The sequence below is a fragment of the Marmota marmota genome, unplaced genomic scaffold (genome assembly GCF_001458135.2).
Source record: "Marmota marmota marmota unplaced genomic scaffold, marMar, whole genome shotgun sequence".
In the NCBI taxonomy this organism is placed as follows: Eukaryota; Metazoa; Chordata; class Mammalia; order Rodentia; family Sciuridae; genus Marmota; species Marmota marmota.
The window spans coordinates 57,659,522-57,673,918 of NW_026000037.1; the positions used below are offsets into that span (position 1 = coordinate 57,659,522).

The 14,397-nt window shown below is 33.0% G+C and overlaps 1 protein-coding gene across 3 annotated transcripts in view; it reads right to left on the reverse strand.

Annotated features, from left to right (window-relative positions):
* Window positions 1-14,397, reverse strand: part of Tlk1 (tousled like kinase 1) — a 139,217-nt gene that overhangs the window by 52,604 nt on the left and 72,216 nt on the right. For all 3 annotated transcript variants that reach the window (XM_048812458.1, XM_015479307.2, XM_048812459.1), the window contains exon 3: window positions 11,393-11,464. In XM_048812458.1, coding sequence (XP_048668415.1) covers window positions 11,393-11,464 — 72 coding nt within the window. The remainder of the gene's footprint in view (window positions 1-11,392; window positions 11,465-14,397) is intronic.

Sequence of the window (14,397 nt, forward strand, 5' to 3'; positions counted from 1 at the left end):
CATGTGGCTTCTTGTTTTATGTTAAAGTATTTTTTTTAGTCTTTCTTCAAAGCAAAAAAAGACCAAGATTAAAGAAAAAAAAGAAAGAAAGAAATCTTAATGCTGTCACAGAATAAGGAACATAAATCAATATGAACTATTTTTCTACAAGCCTCAAACTAGAGAGACATTTAAAATTACTAACATAAATACATTACAGAAAACTGTTACAGTATGTGAAAAGATATTTGAATATCAGTTAAAAAGGAAGGAGCTTATTCTTCACTCTAAGCTAGAGTTCATAAGGTCTGACTAAACAGATGACAACCAAAGTTGAATATCATTATCTCTAACAAAATTACTAAAAGAAAATTATTTTTACAAAAGTTACACTACTAATATCTTTAATAAAATATTCAATCCTGAAACTTACCAGAATGAATATCTTTGGACAGACTCATTTAGCCAAAAATTGGTTTAAAAAATACAACTCCTTGGCTATTCTATGATTCATATTCATGGTATCAAATACAAGGTTACATTGCAATAAATGGAATGGCAATGCAACTGATAAAAATAATCCTTAATTTTTACCCACATTTCTAGGCAAAACTTTTTGATCTAGATTGAGACAGGATAATGCTGGAGAAATATCTGTGTTACTTTAATAGCACATACCAAAACAGCACTGAACTAGAAAGGAAAATCTGGGTCCTTACAAAAATAGTCAATGTAAAGTAGATGTTCTTTTCAAGAACACTTAAATGGATAAAATGTCCTGTTTTTTTTTTTTCCAAAAAAACTTTAAATTTTGAAAAACTGGGTTAGAATATAATATACCATAAGAAAACAAATTGTTTATGAAAATTTTCTTGCTATTTTGTATCCTACTTACATTTTGATAAAACGCATCAAGAAATATGTACATTTTAATTCATACATGATTTTGAGCTGGCATGACCTGAAATTCACATAGTCTGTCTCTGTTCAAGCGTTGAAACTTTAATATCAAGAACTATTATCTGGATTATATGTTGTGCTATGTTATATTATTACATGTTTGCTTGAAGCTTTGGTCTCTAAAAGATCTCTGTTATATTGCTGACTTTATTTTATTTTTAATTTTTTAATATTTATTTTTTAGTTCTTGGCGGATACAACATCTTTGTTTGTATGTGGTGCTGAGGATGGAACCCGGGCCGCACGCACGCAAGGCGAGCACGCTACTGCTTGAGCCACATCCCCAGCTCAATATATTGCTGACTTTAATATTTAGTATAAAAAGGTCGTTTATGCAATATTTTGGAATCCTATCTTCAAATAAGAGAACTTCCTTGCCATTCTTAGTAAATCACATCAACAAATCAGCAATTTTTAGTGTTGTCTACTTTCTGCTCTATTGCCTTTATTATTTAATAACATGTAATAAAAGATGGTAGGGCACCAATAATAAGAAATTGGAGAAACACCAGACTAAAATGTGAGCTATTTCACAGGTAAACTTGCTGTGTGCCAGTTCACAACATTTTTAAAAGCCTGAAGGATTTTCACTTTTTTTCACACATGTCCAGCATCCACAACCATGGGTTTCAAAAGAAACATAATACTAAAACAATTACTCTTCATTTTTTAAACCACCTTACTTGCTGGCTCACACTCTGGCTTCTTAAACTCTCATCACTTGTATCATTTAAATTTACATACATCAATGCAGGAACATACTCAAGTTTTCAGTATTGATGAAAAGTGATTTTGTTTGCTGTTTTCTTATGTAGCATAACTATTAGCATTTTTCTTTCTCTTGCTTTACCTCTAAGAATTCATTTGTTAAAGGGTACTACACCTTAAAATTAGAATAAAGCTGAATTTCCTCTCCTATTCAAATTATCCTGTCGGTAGTTTTCAAATCATACAACCAGAATAAAAAAGACATACAGACTCGAGCACAGTGGCATACACTTGTAATCCCAGAGGCTGGGGAGGCTGAGGTAGGAGGATCTCCAAGTTCAAAGCCAGCCTCAGCAACAGCGAGGGGCTAAGCAACTCAGTGACACCCTGTGTCTCACAAAACAGGGCTGGAGATGTGGCTCAGTGGTCGAGTGCTCCTGAGTTCATTCAATCCTTAGTACTACCCCCCCCCAAAAAGCCATATAAAACAACAGCTGTGGGGAGCACAGAAGAGAAGTAACATTTCAAGATAATTTATTTGCAAAATTTTGGCAATTTGAGAGTACTTAGAATAGTAAAAAATATAACAGTGGTCTTGTAACTTTGTCCCATTGTGACATCCATGATAAAAGTAACATTTTACAGCATGTATAACCCTACAAACATTCCCTTGAGCACAAATCCTTAGGTCCTTATACCACAATTTCTTTGGGATATTTTTAAATATAAATGCTGTCTCACAGAACATGCACAATTAAATTTTTAGATGCAAAACTGCATTTTCATAGACAGTATCAATCTACTTTTACACTAGTACTATATAACAATGTTTATTAATCTTTCAAAATCTGTATCTAATGGGTAAAAAAGTATTACTGTTTTCTCTATAACAAAATAACATTTGCAACCAGAAAAAAAGTGTGATTTATTTTTTAAAAAGTTGTGTTATATATCTTTTAGCATTGATACTCAATGTTGACTACACACAGGAATAATTTACAAAGTTTTCATTTAAAAGTTCTTTGGGAGCTTCCTGTCCAAATTTAATTACCTCTAGAAGACCACCAAAGGAATTTTTAAAGCTCCAGAAGTGATGTGATTTTGATGTATCATCAGGACTAAAACAGTCGATCTAAAATAATAAGTCAATATTTCCTATATATTCCACTTTATAGAATCTCTAAAATTAAAAACATTACTCCATAAAATCTTTTGTTAAAAATAGGGACCAAAATTGTGACATACAGCAGAAAACTAATTAGGTTACAACAAGTCCAATAGGTTGTCATAGTTACTCAGTTATTTTAGAAAATGAGAATTAATCTCAAAGAAAATTAGTAAAATATGCACTGTATTCTGCTGACATAAAAATAAGCATTTTAGTATTTATAGCACTCTACTAAAGAATAAAATATTAAACCAAATTTCTCAGTAATGTCAACTTCTGCCAAATGCCCTTAAAACCTAATCTAAAAGTAACATAAAATTAAACATTTGTGAAGTACAATTAGTCTACATTATTTTCTTGGATTGACAAATTTGATAATTACTATAAAATATCTTAAACCTAAATATCCCCCCCCCAATAACATTTTCACAAGACTAAAAGGGTCATTTATCTAACTATTAATTCCCATACTGCCAGACATTGAGACCATTACTTTAAAATAAGATACTTTGGAATGAGAATTCTGACTTCATTACTTACTATCTATGTGACTATAGGCAAATTAATTACATCCTCTGTGCTTCTGTTTCCCCATTTAGAGATGTAAAATCTAGAAAGTTGTAATCCAGAACTTCAGTTAACTTGCTAAAATTTTCTCTTCTCTATTAATGGGATAGTCCTTAACCGTAGGAAATTTGCCCCCTACCACCAGCAGATATTTGGCAATACCTGAAGATATTTTAAAAAATTATTTTTAATATTTTTTTAGTTGTAGATGGACACAATACTTTTATTTATTTATTTTTTATGTGGTGCTGAGGATCAAACACAGCGCCTTATGTGTGTTAGGCAAGTGCTCTACCACTGAACTACAACCCTCCAGCCCCCTGGAGATATTTTTGGTCACCACTCTGGTAACAGGCAGGAAGGGGGTTACAGGTATTTTAATGTATACAAGCAGAGATGCTGCTAAGCATCCTATGTTGACTGCATAGCACAGCCTCTCCCCAACCCCAGCCAAAACTACATTAGCACAAAATGTTAAGGCTGAGAAACCTTACTCTGATGAATATGGAAGAATTATTTGTAGCTGGCACATAAACTATCTACCTGGCATATTTTTTTTACTTTCATGGTCTCTTGAATTTATAGTGAAAATTTCCAGAGGCTGTATGACATGTAATGTCATCACACTGATGATCTACAAACTGTGTATTTCTGCATTCCTGCATTCTAGTATTATAATTTTTAAGTTTTTTCATTTTAAATAAAAGAATAAGTTACAAGGATGTTCAAGTTATTTCACAGGTACTTTTAGGCCTCATAATTCATGTTTGATTGTCAATGTTAGTACAAAAGACAACAGATTTCTCATTCCTCCATTGAGAAAATTATAAGTATTCACTGATGTTACAAAATACACTATTTCTGTTGCATATGCTACCCTTCAAGACAACATAGTTATTGTACATATTGTATGATGTATATATATAAAGCAACACTGCTACATTCTATGTCTCAATACAATAATCAACTTAAAAATATTTAAAAGAGTTTTGGTAAGAAGCAAAGTGAGAAAATACTACCAGTAGGAAGAAAAAGAAAGGAAAAGACAGAGGAACCCATCAAGAAGACCATAAATATAAATCAGGCTGAAATATTTTAGTAAATAATTTAGGTAACAGGATACAGACAGCATTTCTTAAAATTGAAGAGGGCACTAAGCTAGGTGTCCAACATTTTCAGAAATTCAACAGATTTTAATCAAAATAAGGTCATAAGTAAGGTACTTTATTTGAGGTGAACAATAATAAAAATGTAACTTTCCAGCTAGGTGCAGTGACACATGCCTGTAATTCCAGCAGCTGGGGAAGATGAGGCAGGAGGATCGTAAATTCAAAGCCAGCTTCAGCAAAAGCAGCACGCTAAGCAACAAAACCCTGTCTCTAAATAAAATACAAAATAGGGCTGGGAATGTGGCTCAGTGGTCACGTGCCCTTGAGTTTAATCCCTGGTACCCAAAACAAAAACAGTACCTTTCCATTACACTCAACCTATTCATCACTAAATTCATTTTTAAGTTCTCTTTTCTTTCTTGGGGGTTTAGATTATGGCATTAAAACTTCTCCAAGTTATAGCAAATATATGTAAACAAAAAAATAAATAATAATCTTTAAAAATGAATCTAAAAACCCAAAATTAAGGCTAGTATTACCTCTATTTTCAAATAGATCATAACTTCCAATTAATCTATTGTACTTAATTTGTTCACTGAGGCCTAGTCAAGCTAAGAACTATTAAGAGGAGAAAAAAGAAAACACCAGAAAGTAGAAGTCAGGTGTGGTGGTGCACACCTAAAATCCCAGCTACTGAAGACACTGAGGCAGGAGGATCTCAGGTTTGAGGATCTAAACATGGCAACATAGCAAGACCTTGCCTCAAAAAGAAAACAGTTATTAGATGATATTTTTTAACGTTTGCAAACCCCTAAGTTATCAAACTACTTCTAATCAGGAAAAAGTGTTTTGTTCTTCTCAGTATGCCATTATATAATTATTACCTAAACCAGACTACTTGTTTTAGTAAGCTTTTTCACCACTGTGACTAAAAAGATCTGACAAAAATGATTTTAGAGGAGGAAAAATTTATTTTGGAACTTANGGGGGGGGACAGAAAGAGAAAAAAAATTTAAAGAAATAGAAAAACAAGAGATGAGAACATATAAAACAAGGTAAAACAGAAAATGTTCAAGATGCAATAACTTCAATGTACTCATAACTTGAAATCTTTAATGATAAATAATATAAAAACCCCAAATATATTTAGATAGACAATAAACAGTAATTTAAGGCCAGTGGATAAAGGATTAAGATTCGATAATTACCTAGTAGGAAATAGAGAGATTTATTTTAAACATATATTGTTCAACTCTGATTTAGGTTACACAAACATATTGTAAAAGATGAGTATTAAAGATTAAATTAAGGCAAGAACAGAATAATTATATATGTATACTTTAGAAACATTAAAATTATGGAGTATACTACATATAAACACACATGTACAAAGAGACAACTGTTTTTCCAATATAAATTAATGAAGATAATATAATTCAATGAAGTTTATATTGTGACAAATATCCCAACCTCAGTAGAAAATAAGTAAGAGAAATATATTCTAGGACATCTAAAAGTAGACAAAGAAAAATGGTTGGGACATTAAATCATTATAAGTTCTAAAATAAATAATTAATCTTTGCATCTTGAGCTCAGGTAGGCGTTGGAACAGAAATTGTACAGAATTTAGAGAAAACAAAGAAAGAAGGTCATTGCATTTAGATAGAAAAGAGTCCTACCAAAAGAACTGCAAGTAGGTAAATCAAGGTAAGTTTAAAACATGGTAAACACTAGTAATTAAGAAACATGGTGAGCTGGGGTGTAGCTCAGTGGTAAAGTGCTTGCCTCACACGCATGAAGCACTGTGTTCAATCCTCAGCACCACATAAAAATAAATACATAAATAAAAATAAGATATTAGAAAAAGAAAAGAAACACGGGCTTCTTATCCTCATAAAATGAGGCAGCAGATAAGCTCATGACCATATTTCTAACTCCTTCAGGTACTACTCTAAAATGTTTATATAAGGCTTAGGGTTGGAAGGACAGTTTTGTGGTAGAAAGCTTGCCTAGCGCACGTGAGGCCCTGGGTTAAATACCCAGCATACATGCATAAATAACTTAATAAGTAAATAAAAGATAACTCATTTTCACAATGAAGTAGATGAAAAGTTATTAGATATACCTGTCTGTGACTAACCTTGCCACCCAGGGTGTCTAGATTTCACTTGTTTATACCTCTTTCTGAAAAAGATGTTAGGTTTTGTTTCTATCTCTTCTTCTCTTTTCAGTACTTTCCTTGTTTCCATCACAGCTCTATAATCCTTCCCTTCCCATATAACATAGAAACTACTTCCTTTCCTTCACAATCAAGGTTCTGTCAACAGCCATCAATATTTGCTGTCAATTCCTCAATTACAACCCTTAATCTACTAAAACTAAGCCTAAGTGACAAATTCTTAGTCATTCTTTTTTAACAATCATACCCTTGACTTTTATGACATCTGACTTTACTCACTATTCCTTCTCCTTCATTATCTGTTTTTCTTCCCATTGTCTGCCCACCTCCATAACAAGGTACTCTTTTTTTTTTTTCTCCAACCCATCTATCTCACTTGCTAATATCTCCAAGCATTACACAGAGAAAGAGAAAAACAGGTGTGTTCATCTATAAAAGCAGTTTTTAAACTTCTGGGTCTCAGAACCCCTCTACATATTATTGAGGACCCCAAAGAGCTTTCATTCATGTGGCTTACAACTATTGGTATTTACCATTTAGGATTTAAAACAAGAAATTTTATAATACCAGAATGTAGAAATACACAATTCATAAATCATCAATGTAATGGCATCATGTATCATACAGCCTCTGGAAATTTTAATTATAAACTCATGAGGAAATGAAAGAAAAAAAGTCATATAATGTCTTAGAACTGTTATAAAAACCATTCCGATCCTATAGACTCCTTGAAGGAACTTCAAGAACCCCTAGGAATCCTCAGACTATACTTCTGAGATTGTGTTATCTATACCCAACCATTGATTAATATGTATGGCCAAACACTTCTTAGTCTGACCTTTTTCCAAAATTCCAGATAGCTTCTACCATCTGCACGTATATCCCCATTTGTTCATTCCACAGGTATTCATTCAAACTTGATATTACCAGAATTCATTTTCTAGTGTGACAAATCTATTCATCTTCATTCTGTGTTATCTATTTCAGTCAAAGGAACTAAGGCTAGATACCTTTCAATCTAACTAGATAGCTTTTAATTATCCTTTGTACCTTTCTTTTCTTCTTTATGCTAATTCAAACTCATCAAATCTTGCTGATTATAATTTTTAAATATAGTGAAATGTCTGAGCTTATAAGAAATGCAAACACTTATCCAGACCTACTGACTTAAGAATATAAATGATTCATTTGCACGTTATAGTTTGATAAGCATGAGCCGGGATAGTGAAAGTCTTAGTAACTTCTCAGTAGAGAATCTAAAGGAGAAAACAGAGTCCAACAAACTTGAGAACACTATAATTAGAAACTCTCTCCTTTCTTCCACTTTTTCATCTCAATATTAAACCTTGGGGACTTGGAGTTTTGTAATGAAAGTAGGATTCCTTAACAAAATGACTTTCCTAACAACTCAATCCTATCCTCTACACTGCCAAAAGTACACTGTAAAAGCCTTTTACAATTCTACATTGTCTTTTTTCTCCTGTTTCAGTGGTTCTCCATCACCTCAAGTGCAAATTCCTTATCATGAGATATAAGAGTCTTCAAAACCTGATCCAGATTATCTTTCACTATTTTTGCATATACTCCCTACAGCGTAAGTTTGCAAACTATTGGAATCACAAGGCAGCTTGGTATTTTTACGTTTCTCAGGTAATCTAAAGTGCACGAGGGGCTGAGGGTCACTGACCTATGCCTGTAACCAAGTTACTTTCACACCTGTATACAGAAGCAAAAGCACACTCTAGTCTCCTTCTGTCTACCTTTTTCTCATGCTTTGCTCTTTGAGATAAATTCACAGCCTTTCTTAGTCAATTATCATCTCTTTTTTGAAGGAAGCCCTTTTGCCTATCTTCTTCTGAAGACAGATGGAATTGGGAGTTGCCTATCTTTGCTCCCATATTCCCTTGTGCTTATTTAAATGTTACAGCACAGCACACCCTGTTCATAAAATGGTATCTAAATATCTGTCAATCCTACTAGACACTGATCTCCTTTGAAGGAAGGGACTGTATCCTGTTTATCTTTATACCCTGTACTTGGGCATAGAGACTAAAAGACAGCAGATATGCAGTAAATGCTTACTGAAAACAACACTGAATTTTGGAGCCTGTTCAAAAGACCTAGAGTGATGCAAGATGAAAAACAAAACCACTACCTGCCTATCAGTTGGTTTCATTATTAACAAGAGGAAAATGTTTTCATTCTACAATTCTACATTTAGAAATAAGTCAAATCCATACATAGAGTAATTCACATGTAAGAAAAATAATAATTTCAGTTGAAGGAGATTCAATCTCCCTAACAGTGCCTATCACATGCTTTTTAGTTATAACGGAGGACAGAAAAAAATAGGATTCTGGGTGTCTGAAAAGAGTATCAGACAGAAGAATACAAAGTAGAGAAAGGGGGACATTAGCTAGGTAAAATCACCCAAGAGGGAATCAACAGATAATATGCAAGTTATGAACCAAAATAAAATATACACTTTATATTAAAATATGGAAATAAATACCAGGAATAAAAGTTAAAAGAATTGAGGATGGGCATGGGTGGGTGGTCGAAGACAGCTATTTTTAAAGAAATAAACCTTCTTGTACTATTTACTCACAAAACCAAAACGACTATTTTAAAAATATAATGATCAGGGAATGGATTACCAAAATAAATGATATCAAGCTAATGGCATACTACATAATTTGCAACAGATTACTCTCAACCAATTCAGTTAACAAACTGTGAATATCTGTATTTTAATCTGTATGAAATTTCATCTCAAAGGAGTTAATTAAGGTACCTACTATAAAGGTAAAACCTGGAATTCGTTTTCCAGATAAGCAACTTCTTACATGGAAAAACAGAACAAAATAATAATAAAAGTTGATTCTTTGTATGTTAAGGAAAATGTATAATCTGTAGTAATGCCCCCAATATTTTGCCACTAGACTTATTAAAAATCCCAGATAGGCAAAAGCCAAGATTTTTTCAAGATTTTCTAGTACCCCAAACATGAAACTTCTACACAAATAAAACTTTGTACATTCAATGATTAAGCAAATTGTGTTTCACTGCAAATGTAACTATAGTTCTTAAAACAAACAAAACAAAACACCAACATTTTTAAAATGTAGCTTTGGACTTCTCTAAAAGTAAGAGGAATTTTCTTATGGCTAACTTCTCTGAAAGAGTTTATGTACTACCTAAATCTATAACTTATATGGGGAGATTAGATACCTCCAAAGAATATAAAAGATATAATGGTTACAGGTGATCTAATTTTTTGCCTTTTTAAAAAAATATAAAAACGCCACATTTGGTGAATAGAAAAAAAAAATACTCAAAATTATTTTATTGCCTGCCCTTCTTAACACAAAAGACTAGAAAAGAAGAGCATGTTAAATTACTGAATACACCCAATTCCATGAAAATATCAAGAAATGTTCCAAAGACCAGGAAATAAAAAGTAAAAATTTCTTGATACAATGTTTAAAAAACTGTACTTTGACTAGAGCTAAAGCTGCCATTTTTAAGGACTTAGTATTAAGTGTGTTTATTTGAAAAAATCTAAACTGTGATAATCTGGTGCTACAGGGGCTACTAACGCTTACCTCAAGGGAACCTACTGCAGATAAAGTCCCGTCACTTGCACAGTCCTTTCAGCTGCCTGCCAGTTGTCTCTGCGGAAGGGAAAGCCTGATGAGTGAGAACCCTATGCCACACTCCTCTGGAGTGTCCGGGTGCCTGCACAGAACTGCACAACTGTCTACCTAGAGATTCCTAGATGCTTTCAATAACAAAGGACTAAAAAGATGTCATCATTGAACTTCTCTTTCCACTGAACATTGAAACCAAAGGCCAAAAGAGAGTGCTGACCACCTGTTGGTATTAACAAGGTGACAGATCTATACTAACCCAAGAAGAAGAAACACTGAAATGAATTAAGCAGAAATAAGTTAATACTGACAGGGAAAATACAAGCACACACACACATAAACGTTAAACATTAAGTGACAAGTATATAATCTGAGAGAAAAGTCTATGGTCACAAAAAGTGAAGTTGTAGCATCAACAAATGAATGCTAAAACACAAAGAAATTCCTGTCTACCTATTTTTTAAAAGATGCCATCAAGTATATAATGTTCAAAATGAACTCTACCTGGGATTCAAATCCCTACTTACACTGTATATTTTCTTAGTGGGGTCAGTAAGTGGGTATGAGGGGAAGGATTCATCAGATTTTTTTAACATGTACAAAGTGAAAACTAGCAACATGTTTTCATAAGAAATTCTAAAAGCAAGATAACAATGAATATCTGTATCTAAGAAAGTATACACACTCTTACTTGTTTTCAAACTAAGGAGAGAAATACAAAAGTAATAACAGAAAACCATCAAATGCAACATATTTCAAAAACCACCTTCATCTCATAGAACTATGAATAGCTAATAATGGTCTTCCATTAAAGATATCTGTATATCACTAATGTACAAGTTCAGCTACATAACCAAAGGAACAGTATTTTCTAATGTCAAATACAGTCTTCAATCTGAATATTGTGTTTCACAAGGCAGCACAAGATATTCCTAAAAGAACCTTAAAAACTCTAACTTCAGCATTACAACGATGGAGAAAAAGAAAAAAAAAAAAAAAAAACCCTACTTACTTAATTAAAAGGTGATACCAACTTTTATTTTAACAGTACCATATAAATGGAAGTACTTACCTCTGATTCTTTGTCACTTAAAGATCCCAAGCTTCCAAAACTGTGATTAGAGCTTTCATTATTTGTTGAGGCCTGTTAAAAGATTTTTTAAAAGGTAAAAATTAGTAGTAATTTCAAATAAACATAAAGTACATAATCTATCTTCATAAATGAAAATAAAGTATGACTCTTTTAAGCATTTAAGCCAAGTGAAATAAAAATAAGAAATACAAAATTCTTAACACTATATCTTGGCAAGTTTTATCAAATAAATAAAGTTCTGCTGTGTTTCAGAAAACGACCCATTTTTTAGAGCACCAGTTCAAAAGCAAAGGAATTAGGCCATTGCCAGGATAACAAGATCACTAAAATTAGTACCCAATATAAAAATTAATGTATTGTTTGACCTTTAAAGTCTTATTTACACTCTTCAATTCCCTTCATTAGTTCCATTTCTATCATCTCATATACACCCTTTTGCTTTCCTTCATATTAATGAACTGCTCTAGATTTGTTGTTGTTTAATTTAATCTTCTAAAAAACTGTTTTACCATCCTGACCACTGCTTTGCTCAAGGGTTTCCCTATTTCCTGAAAAATTTTTGAACTGTGACAAACAGAAAAAAATGGGCTATCATTCTTTAGGACAACATCTGCTTTACTTCCAATACAGTTTTATGATGTTTATTATTTTGTGAACTCTTTTGTGCCATAATACATTGAATCAATGTCTTCCAGAAAAAAGAAGCCAACAGGCTAAGGCATATATGCCAAATGATGAACTAACTTCCTGCAGGCCAGTTGATGCACTCACGTTTCCTTTTTATTTATTAGAGTAGCTTTCTACTAGTAAAAATAATAGTAATCTGACCTAATAGTAATCCTACTATTAATAAGTTACAAGGTGGCCTACAATCATCCTTACATAAATTTCCAAACTGACAATTACAAACATGTTCAGTACTATGCTGGATACAATAAAGGCTGTTTTCTATATAGGACAGTACTTGAAATGCTTAAGATTTAAGAAATACTCGGGAAAAGTTATAATATAATTAGGACAAGTTTATTACACCTAAAAAAAAATTATGACATCACAGCAATTAAGTGATAAATTAGAAAGATTCTGAATAATGGAAGTAGTGGCAAGGTTTTTGAGCATCCATGAAAAAAATAATATAAAACTAAATAGTAAATCAAAAACCCAGAGGCAACATTTACAACACTGGGTGACAAGAATTTCAATAAATCCTCACTAAAACAGCAGGTGGAGAAAAAAAATCACCAACAACCAAAAGACTTGTATTGTATCATTATTTGCATGGGAAGAAGCAAAAAGAAACATGTCTGCCAGAACTGAGAAGAAGATACTCCCCAAACTGCAAAGAACTCATCAAAACCAGCAGTTAACTGGAGTATTGAAGCTATAGTTGGAAGGATTTTGTCCTTTAAATAGTGACTAAGTGCAAGGAGTCCACAGTGAAGTCTAAGTCTAAGAAGTTGAAACAGTCTATCCTTTATGAATTCTTGAAAAGACCATTCCTTGATAGGGAGGTAAAATAAGTATAAAGCAATGGGTGTAGAATTAAAATTGAGCACCACAGGTACACATGAAATAAAAAGTGGGGAAGAAAATGACCTAGAAATCTCAGAAAGCACATGCCACAGTTTTGAGGAGAGCCCAAAACAGCAAAAGGAGCACTCAGAAAAAAGCCATCCTGAACCACATCTTAGCGTACAGGACATCCAATTTCACAAAAAGTAAGCAACGGAAAATAATGTTGCGTCAGCCCCATAAAGTTGTTATAAGCAGAAAGAATAAGGTACAGAATAACACCTAACAAATAAAAACATACCAGAAACACACATCCACAAAATAGGTGAAGATTGTAACCTACTATTTCAAAATGAGCCAAAGGAATTTACAAAAATGATTCAAGGCTGGGCACAGTGGCACATGCCTGTAATCCCAGTAGCTCGGGAGGCTGAGACAGGAGGATCACGAATTCAAGGCCAGCCTCAGCAAAATCGAGGCGCTAAGCAACTCAGTGACACCCTGTCTCTAAATAAAATACAAAATAGGGCTGGGGATGTGGCTCAGTGTTTGGGTGTCCTTGAGTTCAATGTCTGGAACCCCCCTGTCCCCAAATGATTCAAGCAAGAACGAAAAGCATATATCAGATTTTCAAAACTCAGAAATAATGTATTTATAAGAAATAACAGAACTCAGAAAAGCATTAAAGATAAAAGAAAAATAGTACTGGAAATATATAAACCAAATGAACGTGGCAAATACATATAGCAGATAATCGTCTTTTTTTTTTTTTTTTTGGAAACCAGGGCTTGAACCCAGGGGCACTTGACAACACTGAGTCACATCCCCAGTCCTTTTTATTTTGAGACAGAGTCTCACTAACTTGCTGAGTGCCTTGCTAAATTGCTGAGGCTGACTTTGAAGTTGGGATCCTCTTGCCTCAGTCTCCAGAGCTGCTGGCATGCGCCACTGCACCCTGCTAACAGATGATCCTTTAAGGGATCTAGAAAGTATAAAGGAGGAACATTCTTTAAATTAAAAGAAAAAAGATGAAAAGAATTTGAGATAAAACAACTAATGAAGCAACGAATATTTAATATACAGGCAACAGAATTCCTAAAAGAGTTAAGAAAATAATGAAAACTACAATTTAAGAAAAACTCCCCTGAAAAATGAAATTTTATTTATAACTTCTGATTGAAAAACAAACACAATATGTACCTAAGAATATCAACCCAGAAGGCCAACATCAAAGTTTTCAAAAGCGATATTTTATGCCAAAAGAAAACAAAACAACATAGTCAAGATAGTCAAGGAAAGAAAACATGAGCAAAGTGCTTCATATTCACTAAAACAAATTGTTTTATGTGTTTATTTTTCAACATATTCTTCCTTACTTTTAAGCTCTTATTGTAGACTGAAACTCTGGTTTTCAGAGTTAGTAGAATACAACATTTGTTTCATATTGTATTCAGAATACAACATTAGGAACT